The sequence below is a fragment of the Alternaria infectoria genome (assembly GCF_024043175.1).
Source record: "Alternaria infectoria strain BMP 0036 chromosome Unknown scaffold_22, whole genome shotgun sequence".
Taxonomy (NCBI): Eukaryota; Fungi; Ascomycota; class Dothideomycetes; order Pleosporales; family Pleosporaceae; genus Alternaria; species Alternaria infectoria.
In genome coordinates this window covers 384,147-395,689 of record NW_026250711.1, presented here as the reverse complement: position 1 = coordinate 395,689, position 11,543 = coordinate 384,147, and the positions used below count along the sequence as shown (strand labels likewise).

The window sequence follows — 11,543 nt, the reverse complement described above, 5'->3', positions numbered from 1 at the left end:
GAGTATGGCGATGGGTGTAGGGAGAAGGGAGAAGGGAGAAAGGGAGGAGGGAGAAGGGAGAAGGACATACGAGTATCAACATAGTACAACCCAACGAAACCCAAGAACTGCGAGATGAGCGCGCCTTCAATGGGCATGAGCAATGTTGACCATGCTACCATGGGTGCTACAACGCCAATCGCATAGCGCTTGTAGCCCTGTGTGCCTCCGTAGCCTGCCCACTCGAGTCCCCAGTGGATAGCGCCCAGGAAACTCAGGATGGACGCGCCGTATCCGATTTGAAGGGGCTCGATGAGGGAGAGGAGGTATGTAGCGTCTTTTTGAGAGAAGATCATGCCGTAACCCGCGGTGGAGTGGTTGAGTTCCCACGAGAGATACACGGTGGAGATGGAGGTTGCGAGGTAGGGAAGCGTGCCCGCGAGACCCATGTAGTATGCTTCGCGCGGGACTTCAGCGAGGGAGAAAGTTTCTTTGATTGTGCCCTGGTATTTGTTAGAATCCATAACCAAAAGACGTCGTCAATATTGCGCAGAGAGAACTTGATATACATACCACATCATGCTTCAACCCCGCCGCCATATCCACCTCATTCTGCGGCTGCTCGGTGCCCACCTCGGAAAACATAGGATGCGTCGAACTAGTACTCGTCACCGTCTCGGGCGTGGGCTTAATCTTCTCGTGCGCATATCTGCTCTCCGCCTGCTTCTGCCCTTCCGTCAACGTCTTATCAGCCATGCTGCGGCGCAAGACCGCGCCCGCAGGCTTCCATTGCGCAGCAGCAGCCGCCTGTGCTAATTGCGGTCTCCGCGCAGCCAGAGAACCAAATTGTGTTGCCCATTGCAGAGAAGAAGGTGTTGTGCGGGTGAAGCTCGCAGCCGGGCGTGCCGACTGGGGCGCTGCTGCGGACCTCAGCGCGAGGCGCGACGCTCCGTTGCGAAGCATATTAGATTAGCGGGTAGTAGGTGTGTAAGATGGGGTAGGGAAAAGCAAGAGTGATGTACAACGCGGGTGCAGGTATGTACACAAAGCACGAGCTGGGTATATTGGGAAGAAGACAAAGAGAAGATAGGGCTAGATAGTACTTTGCGATTCCAGCTACAAGCTTCCCCCGCAGGTTGACGCGCGACGCCAGTCTGACGTCATGCATGCTTTTCATCATCGCCGGCCATGCTTCGGCATCGCAATCGTGATCCTTGTCTCGTAGTGGATCGCAACGGTGCCGCGACCCGTAAATAACACGAAGGAGCTGTCACCATGAGACAAAATGTGCCGTTACGCGGTGGGGCTTTCACGCGCCATGTGGTCAGTTCGATCGTAATTCGGCCCAGCCTCGCTCCAGTCCGGCCATATTGTCAAGTCAATAAAGAAGATGACGCACGATCGTGTTGCTGCATTTTTCCAAGAGAAAAACTGTCGGATTGATAGAAAGAGTATACATTATAGGAGTCCAATCGAAACCGAAACGCATTCCAAAACCGCGCTATGCCATGTACTCATAAACCTCATTATACCTCCCCATCTGCTGCCTGATTCCCCATCTCAATCAACCCTTCGCATTCCACCGGTCATTATAAGCATTAACACCCACAGCAACCTGTCGGTAGAACCAATTCCTACTCTCCTCATCACTAACCGGGATAAAAGGCCCATTCGTGCCTCCCTTGAGCGTGATACCCAGTCCCGTCCTCTCCTTGCTGATGGTCTGAACGTCCTTGAGCGGCACATCCCATTCAGTCTGCAACTTCTTCGTGCGCACCATCATAAGGCCGTTGTATGTGAGCATAACGAGCATCTCCTTGTTCTGCAGCTCCAGATGCGCAATGTAGTCTTCGTTGAAGTACTTGCCGTTATCAAGTGTCTTCAGCCAGAACTGACCGAGCGCTTCGCGTTGAGAATAGGGGCGCACGATGCCGTCTGTGCCAATGAAGCGCGTCAGGCGCACGCGGTCGAGGCCTTCTTGGTCGAAGACGGTGGTTGTGTTGCGCACACCTTCTGCCATGTTGGAAGCAAGGTCAAAGGCTCCGATGGCGGCCTTGGTAGGTACACCCAGCAGTCCTTTGCCGACTCCCTTTACGAAACCAAGGGCACCTTCCTTCTCAGCTCCTTGGATGGGATGACGGGCGAGACCACCAAGACCACTGGCGAGACTGCTGGCGAAGGCATTGCCACCGGATGTGATACCGTAGAGCGCGTGCTTGGGCCTGTTGCGAGACCGCGACATGCGACGCTGGTCCTGGAACTCTTTGTCCAAGGTGGCCGCAGAGAGACCCTTTGACATACTGCCAGTGAACTTGGCCATACTGTCTGAGAATCCGAACACGGACTTCTTGACGAAACTTGATGCACCCTTCGCGATACCGATGCCAAGATCTTCGGGTCGATCCGATTTGACGAGACCCTGGTACGGCTCGTAGAAGATGTCTGCAACACCAGAGCTGATGTTGTTGAATAGACCAACTGGGTTACCGAGGAAGTCAGCGGATCCGATGATGACGTGCACCTGTCGCAGCGACTCCTGCACGTAATGGTTCTTGATGTTGTTGATCAACGCAGTTGTCGAAATGCGAGCGTTCTCTAGCATCAAAGAATTGTATCGTACTGGTGCATCGTTGACGTTTCCAATTGACATGGTGAGAACATTGACGGCGAACATGAATGGGTTGGAAGTGCTCATGGTGTCCTCAGCGTTGATACGCTCTGTTCGGACGAACGACAGATCGATCTGCATAGGTTGCAGATGGAGGAGCTCGAAGTAGACGTCCTGGCCAGATTGTTCCTGCTTTGGCTCGGGTATGCTGAGATTGTCGTCCCATAGCTTGCCCTGCTTCTCTTCGGACCAAGAAGCACCAGGGATATTCGCGAAGTCGATCATGGCGAAGATGAAGTCCTCGTCGATTTCGATCGTCATCTGCTGGAGCAGGAATGTGAAGTATTTAATGTAGAGCACACCGTACGAATCGTCCTTGACCTTGGTGATGGTCGTTTGGAAGATGGGATGCGCCTCCATCTCCTTGCCCGTCTTCGGAACAACACTGGGGTAGAATATGATGGGGAAGATGCCACCGTAGAGTTGATTGTCGACCTGAATCCACTTGACTTGCATGTTGACCATCTGGTAGAGGGGCGAGTCGGAGTATTTCATCTCGATGTCGCGTAGTGTAACATACACCAGCTCCTTCAGGTGGCGGTTCACGAGCGATATGCCGATACCAGCAAGGCGTATCTGCGCCTTGAAAGTAACGTCTGTGTCCATGTCCTTCACCTCGAAGCCGGTCGCCGTCGAGGATGAGCCAGCAGACTTCTGCTTGTACATACTCTTAGATGGCTTGTAGTTCGATACTTCGAGAGTCTGCGTGGGACCCTTTGCGACAACGTTCAGATCGATGACCTTCATGCCGCCACGTTCTTGACCAGGCGGTATCTTGAATGGAATGAGCGGACCAATCTCGGCAAGTTTGACATGTCGCTCTCGGCCATTGGCGCTGATAACGATCTCCTTGTTCTTCGCAGCCGGGAAATCCCACGCATATGGCATGATGCTCCTAGGAGGCAGGCGGTACCTGATCGGTCGGAAACCGGAACCGCGGTCATCCTCGTCCTCATCCAGGTTGGGGTTAGCTTGCCAGTACAAGAACTCTTGGTCGCTCATGTTCTTGAATGAGAACGGCCAGTGCTTGTTCTCAACGCTGACATGGCAGAAGATCGTTGCTGCCTCCATCAAAATGTCGACACGAACAAGCTTCTGGCGCTGTCCAGCCTTCGAAAGCTTGACGTGGACGTTGCCGACGTTGGAAATGTTGAAGGGAGAGGACCACTGGTTGTTAACACCGGGGTAGCAGAGGGACAATTGTGGTGCTCCGCCTTGTCGCAGCCAGCGGAGAGGGAACAGCTCGCCGTCCTTCACTGTCATCCAATCAGACTGGCCAGGCTCTCGGATGAGTAGCTCCTCTTTCATCTTGTTGTTGACGATGAAGCGCGGCGCGATGGAAACGGTCTTGGTCAAGTTGTACTTGCCTTCGCCCTCTGAGACAGAGACACCCAAGTGCATGTCAGAGCGTGCCGCTTTCGAGGGCAAGGCTACCGTGTATGTGCTACCGATCGCATCGAAACTCTGAGGCTTGCTCCAGTTTGACTCGCCAACCCTGATGAGGGCACGGTTCTTCTTGTTCTCTGTCGGATAAGAGAACATGAAGGGTAAGGCCTTGCCAGCATCGTTCTGGTTGTCTGTTACGACACCTTGTCCAGCAGCAGCTCTGGCTTGGCCCATGAGCTGCTGAGCTCGAACATCAAGCTGAAGACCGGTACGGTTGAGGACGATGTAAGGGCTGTAGATCGCAACCTTGAAAGCGCCGCCGCCGTCGGGGAAGTTGCTGAAAACTGTTAGTACTTGCAACTAGATCTCAATGCAATGTACTTACAAGAAATGCATGTTGAGGTGCAGAGTAGTGTCGTTGTTGTCCTTGACCTCCAACACCTTCTCTCTCCTAAAACTCTCGCGATCGGTCGAGTTGATGATGCCAAATTTGCTGGGCTTGAAAGGCCCATCCTGCATCTCAACGCTGATGAGGAGAAGATGCGACAGTTCCACTACATGAACTGGGCTGATACCACCCTTTCTAAGGAAGTTCGTCCAGTCTTTCTTCGTGTTGCTGTCGTAGATCCTATACTTGAAGTCGTATGGAAGAAGGTTGTGCACTTCGACTGGTGCCTGGAGGCGTAGTCGCATGTACGGGTAGACGCCAGTGAGAGGGTCCTTCTTGTCGTAGGCCGCATGGAGTTGGAAGTAGAACGGCGGCGATTGGTCGTCTTGCTCGCCACGGCAAGTGATTGTCCTCGTGGGTCGCTTGAGCAAGTCCTTCCAGAACAAGCGCTCGTTAGACCAAGCATAGCCGAAGCCTTGATCGGGACGGATTACGATAGAGTGCATGAAGCAAGCGCCGACCGGTGCTGGTCTGGCATCTCCAGGAGCGATCTTGTCGATCTTTAGGAGATGACCGTCCTCTGGGCTGTACATGCCAAGCTCGATTGGAATCTGGGTGTTGTTCTCTACCAACATTGGGGAACGAATGGTGATGTTCTTGATGTTGTCGGCACCAAGCTTTACCTCAATCAATAGACGATGCTGGATGCGGTCTTGCTTTGGTTTGAGGTTGTACAGGAACTCGCCTTCTCGGTGAACAGGTACCCGTGTAAGAGTATCGAACCCACTGCCCTGCAGCTTGATACCAAGCATGCCGGTTGCGCCATCCGTGGAGAGTGACTCTCTGGTCGACATGGGGTCCTCGAATCGCCAAGGCTGCTCTTCTCCGTCTTCAAGCTTAGCTGCAAAGCCTTCTTGCTCCTTGCCCTCAGCCCAGACATCGAGGCTGAAACCAGTGTAGTTGCGTACACGGTACGGAGCGTCGCTACCTCGAGGCTTAGACAAGATGTCATCTTCGCTGGTGAGGAAGTCGAACGACTTGGATCCCAGTGCGATCGTCGCGGCTGTCACCGTGAGCTCCATAGCTTTGCGGGAGTAGATATCGACGGCTAGCTTGTCGGGATTCTGATCCTTGGACATGTGGAAGCCAACGGCCCAAGGCTCAATGAGCGGCTCCCACGCAGACTTGGAGAAGTTGTACACGTTGACCAGTGTGTCAAGCGAGGTGTCGGCAACCATCGCTCCTGACCAGTCTCTTACGTCAACACCAAACTTCTTCACGCGCCAATCGAGCATGGGCATCTCATGTACATCACCGATGAGAACGACGCGTATTCCTTCGACGCTGATGTGAAGTTCTTCCCGCTTGAGTACAGCAGAGGATGGTGGTGCCTGCTGCTTCCCGACCTGTTGACTAGATCGCCTGGTGGTCGCGAGAGACTTGGTTCGAGGCTTGTTGGACACGGCTTTGCCTGCATGAGAAGTCCCCTTCTTGGAAGGTGTGCCTGTCTTGAGTTGCTTGGCTTCTGCAGAGGGCATACTCTTCTCAACCGGGGCCGCCATCGCTGATGCCCTGTTGACAATCTGCATAGCGAGCAGGATATCACGGAGCGACAAGCGAAGTACGAGAGGTTCAATGTCGACGGTAATGCTCATCATTGAAGACTTTGCGCCTTGGTTTCTGATGTCGAGCGCGGTTTGGATGCTGAAGTCGTCAAGGATGCGCATTCGGTTGGTCTCGAAGCGATCCATGCGGCATAGGAACATGCCAACCTTGTCGACCTGCAGCGTCATTGCTTGTTGCTTGGATATAAGCACTTGTTTTGTACCAAGGACGATGGCCTCTGAGCTGGCCATGGCTGGGTTGGCAATGAGCACAACCTGGGCATCTACCAAGTTGACACGGAACGACATGTTCATACCACCATCAGTAGGCTCTTTCGCAGGCTCTGGAAGTTCTAATGATCGAGAGCCATCCGGTGACATGATGTCGTCATCGCTGTCAGTCTCCTCTTGCTCGGCTACCTCCTCGATAGCCAAAGGCTCATCGGTAGCGAGGCCTGCGTTTGCAAAGGCTTGCAGAGCAAAGAGATAATCAAGAGCCAGAATGATTCTTGGACTGTCAATGGTAAGAAGCGCAATCATGCTCTTCTCTTTTCCGCCCGAAATGGAAACACTGGCCATGAATTGCTGCTTGACATCGTTATTGATGAGCGACATGATCTTGCGGAACTTGTTCGTTCCCTGCGTGCGGCTGTCTCGGATCGTGAAAGATTGCACAACTAGTTCAGCCTCCATCGCTCCATCGCTGATCATGCGGACCTTAACGTTTGTGTCGTTGAGGGAGAACTTCGAGAGACTAGCGGCCTCAACATCGCCTACAGGCTGAGCATCCTCAGATTTGACAAGCTCCAATCCGATAGTGCCGACCTTGAAGACAAAGTCCAGCTTCGTCCACTTGTCGCCGTCAGATTGCAGCTCAGGTCCTTGCGACGACACAGCGTTCTTGGAGGACTCTTCCTCTGTGTTGTCCTTATCCGTGAGTCGTCGCGCAGGCTCCGTCGTCTCGCGAGGTAGCTCGGCCTGCACATCTTGATCGATAGCGTCAGACTCCGTGGCAAACGCTGCGGGTATGGAGCGAGACAGCTCTAGTGCGAACTTCATTTGTTCCGGTGTGAGCATCAGGTTAATGTCCGACATCGAACCGTCGATCTCAAGGTCCGGCCGTTTCTGTCCAGCCTTGTGCTCAACCATTGTGATGTTGAAATCGAGATCGACCTTGTCAATCAGCTGCAGTTCCTCAGAGCGGTCCTCATCGTAGTGCAGCTTCGATGTGAGCTTGATGTTCCTGATACCAGCCGAAAGCTTATTCGCGGTCTCGGCACCCTTGGAATCGTCAAGAGGAACAAAGCTGTTCTTGGCGTAGATTTCTCCTAGGTTTGCAGTAAGAGTATCGCGATCTGGCTTGTCGGATACCACCATACGAGGGAAGACGACGATAGGCGTACTGATGGTGATATCGAAGTGGAACTTGGTCGCTCGTTGCTGGATCTGCGTCGCCTGGTTCGCTGCGGCCTGACGAGCTGCATTGAAGATGGCTTGCATCTTACCAAACTTGACAGCGAACTCCATGATCTTTCGGAATGGCTCCGTGAGGAAGTTGATCTTGATAGAGCCCGTCTTGAGAGTGACTGCCATGTCGTATCCTGGGTAGCTCTCCGCATCCGCATCGAAGGTCTCGTAACTGAAATCGGCAAGGTTCTTGCCCTCAATAGTCACAAGTTGACGGAGAGACGACTCTTCAGAGACACCCTGGTTAATGTCGTCAATGAGTGACAGGTTTCCCAATCGCCCACCGATGCGCATCGTCTTGCCACTGAGGAAGATGCCGACATCTCCAGAGTTCAAACTCAACGTAGCTAGCCGTATTCCGTCGTTGTTCAAAACAACGGCGATACGCTTCATCTCTGCTCGGATACGTATCTTGTCGGGCTCTGCTTGATTTTGGACAGCAACGGCTTGTTCTGTCTCCTTATCCGTTATCTGGGCTTGCTGGTTTTGCGGCTGGCCTGGATTGGTAAATGTATCGAGGACGAAGTCCAGTAACGTGAGCAACGTCCGCCTGGTAACTATCAGGTTGATCGTTGAGACGGCCACATCCAAGTTGGTTGCGATGCCCTCATACTTCGTTTGGAACTCCGGAGACTCCTTGTTCACCTTGACGAACTTGAGCGTGAAGAGATCCTTTTGTTCGTCTGCAGAGACATCTTCGGACGAGATGATGTTCTTGAACTCAGGAATGGTAGACTCTTCGACGTGATCCTCCACAGCCAAGCTCTTGAGACGAACATCCGCAGCCATCTCGAAAGCCTCTTGGTAGAAGTCAAGATCGAAGCTTTCAGCGATGAGCTCAACCAGCAGTTGGTCAGACTTCCTCCCCTCTGGATCTGCTCTGTACAATGAACCCTTGAGCTTGTCGACAGTGAACTTGAATTCGAAGTTGCGCTGATGAAGATGTGCCTCTTTCTTCTCATCTCGCTTCTCCGGGGCATCTGCAAACTTCTCGTCTGTATCGTTGTGACCTTCTTCCTCCATCACGAGCTCATGCTCTTGGGCGGCGAATGCGAATGACTTTGAGCGCGTCCGTCCGAGTGGATCCGAATCAGCCTTAGCATCGCTTGTGGGCTTGAGGTTGGACGGACCCTTCGCACCCTCAATCACTGGCTTCTTGGGTCCGTCGTTGTCAAACTTGGGTATAGCAACATCGATCAGCTTCATCAGGTTCTTGTACTTGGAGTCCGATACCGATGCGTGGAGCACCGGCAGGTTTCCAGACACACGGAACTTGGTCAGATCTGACGCCTTCGGGACGATGCATATCTCAATCTTGAAGTCCATGTTGATCCGGTCAACGATATGGTAGTTCTTCAAGCTGGAGTCTTGTTCGAGCTGCGCTCGAGTTTCTTCGATGGATGGTCCGATAAGCACTTGTGTCGAGTGGAGCGCTAGGTTGAACTTGTCGTACATAAGCTTTTCCAGCTTTCGGAAATCCTCGTCGGTGTATTGCTGCTTCTGCTTCGATTGTATGTCGCGAAGGGTGTCCTTGTCGACAAGTTCGCTCGTTACGCTCACGTGACCGGCATCAACGATGAGGCAATTACTTGACTTCTTCGTAACAGAGTCTGGGACGATGATAAGCGGGGCTTGTAGGTCAAGCTGCGCGTTGATGGTCTTGTGTTCGGTGAGGGCAAACTCCAGTCCTGCGCGTGTCTGTTGGCGGATACCCTCGACCGTCGCTCCAGCAGTCTCCATGAGTGCGCCAATAGACTCCATGTGTCGCTCTGGAGGCTTGAAGAATTTGGCCACCTCAACGACGAACCTAGGGTTGTAGACGAACTCCATCCCCTTCAACTTCATCGTCAAGTTTGTGTCGGCTGCTCCGTCAAGTGGATTGTTCTCAAACGTAAGGAAGAAGAACGGGTCTTCTTTCTCATCACCTTCCTCGTCTTCATTATCGTCCTTGGGTGATTCGTCATCATTGAGCTCTTCGATGCGCTTGTCGTCTGGCACAGGCGGTGCATCCTTGACTGTGATGATTTGAGGGAAAAGACTGCCTTCTGTGGTACCGTCGTAGAGGCGCATACCTTCAAGAGCGACCTTGACGAACATGGAGTCTGTACGTTGCAGGAATTGGGTGCTGAACGAGTCAAAGAGTAGCCGGAGTATCTCGTTCGATTTGCCATGGGGATCGCGCTTGAGTGTGAAGCTGCCTGTGCGTAGGCTCATGTTGACCTCCAACTTGACGTATTCACGAGGCATATCCACCGACTCGGTGATGGCCTTCTTCTCGTCCCAGTCGATAGCGTCGTACAGCTCTTTTCTTTGTTGTTCGCTCATCTGAGTGTTCTCGTCCTCGTGGGATTCTTCCTGTTTACTTCCCCATACCCAAGAAGTCCATGTCTGCTTGGGCGGCGGCTTCTTGACACCGACATTTTCCTTGCGCAACTGGTTGCGGGCCAGCGAGCGCCAGAAGCGGAGGTCCTCGTACGTAAGCTTTCGTTCGAGCTTATCGAGATCTTCAGCTTCGGTAGCATCGAGCTTCTCCTCACGCTTCTTCTTCTTGAAGAGCTCAATGTACCGTATGCGGTCGTCGCGTCGCTCTTTGAAGTAATCCCAGCTCCATTGCCGGTTCCTTTCGTGAATCTTGTCGAGCACAGCCTGACCGGCAAAGCGAAGCCAGCCAGCAGGATCCTCCTTGGGTGATGACTTGGGCTGCAGCCTCTTGTATTCTTGATGGCGGATGAAGTAGTGGAACAGGTCGACCAGCATGAGCGCGTCGCGATATTGATCCTCGTCGATGATGAAACCAAGCTCGTCGAAGAGGAGTCGAGCCTTCATCTTTGCGACGTCCATTTTACCCGTCTTGTCCATCTCTATACCAGCACGACCACTGATGGGCTTCAGAATGAACTGATGATCACCCAAGTCCGGGTTATCGCCTCGTGCAATCATGCCCTTTGCACGCTCAATGAAATCGGCTCGGTCGATTTGCTGCTCATCGCTGCTCTGGCTGCCCTTTCCAGTTCCAATGAGCTTCGCATCCGTATCCCAGTATACTGCTAACGAGCCAAGTGTGGCTAGCTTGTGTGTTGAGGTGGATGTGCCTTGGATGAAGGTCGGCTTCCAGTTCTCGTCGGTGCTGATAGCACTGAAGTCTGCGAGGGTGACACCAAGGGCGAATGGGTGTCCGGGGTCGGCGATGGAGTCTTCGTATCGGATGTGGATGTTCTTGACTGTGATCTGGACATTGTCGACGATGGCAGTGATCAAGCTCGCAGTGAAACTCTGATTCTTCTGCTGCTCTTCCGCGCTCATGCCTTCGGTGTTTCGCTCCTTCAGCAGCTCTGCGCTGTCGAGCTTCTCCATCTTGACGGCGTGCGCACGCTTGTCCTCCTCTTCAGCGTCGTAGTCTGCATCCTCCTTGGGCGCTGCCAGTAGGAAAACATCTTCGATATTGACCTTCAGCGGCTTCCCTCTTAGATTTGACCAGGGTATGGATAGTGTGAGTGAGCCAAGGTGTCCTTCGACCACGTTCAGTGGTAGGCGTAGCTGGTCTAGGGCTTCGCGACGGAGCTCGAGGTCCCGCAGCTTGACATCGCCAGACCAGATGCCGACATTCAACTGCTTTGGATCGAAGTTCTGGACATACATGCCCAAGAACCGATTCAGCAGAGTTGACACGAGTCCCTCAAGCATAGTGGCGGTGGGGGGCCGTTACCCAGGCCGGGCGAAGGGGGTAGGTAGGTAGGCGGGGTGTAGGGTGTGTCGGAGGCGGAGGGGTATCGTTATGTCGTAGGGCTGCGTGGAGTCATAGGGAACGGCCGTCAATGCGTGGATGCCACGTTCGGGGCGGTTGTAGGTGGTAAACACAAGGTGGGGCGGATACGGCACAGGTTGGGTGTTGTGCTGCGTTGAGTATTACCGAGACGTCGATCGCTAACAGGCCGTAGGGAGTGTCGAGAATAGAATACACACGCAAAGGCGACACGTCGTGTAGGCACAACCGAGGAATTAGACGACGCACAAGACGCGTAAAGGTGGAGTTTGAGGGATCTCCAAGGCA

General features: G+C 53.3%; 2 protein-coding genes across 2 annotated transcripts; both read right to left on the bottom strand.

The window, feature by feature from the left end:
* Positions 1-90: 90 nt before the first annotated feature.
* On the bottom strand, positions 91-942 carry J4E92_009321 (uncharacterized protein; the record flags this gene model as incomplete). Its single annotated transcript, XM_051500669.1, has 2 exons — positions 91-482; positions 553-942. Coding segments are annotated over 2 exons (782 nt in total), but the record flags the coding sequence as incomplete, so codon positions are not given.
* Positions 943-1,543: 601 nt separating this feature from the next.
* J4E92_009320 (uncharacterized protein) lies at positions 1,544-11,176 on the bottom strand (the record flags this gene model as incomplete). The annotated part of the gene is made up of 2 exons (XM_051500668.1): positions 1,544-4,370; positions 4,419-11,176. 2 exons carry the CDS (start codon positions 11,174-11,176, stop codon positions 1,544-1,546), a joined length of 9,585 nt encoding a protein of 3,194 aa, XP_051349240.1.
* Between the last annotated feature and the right edge of the window lie 367 nt (positions 11,177-11,543).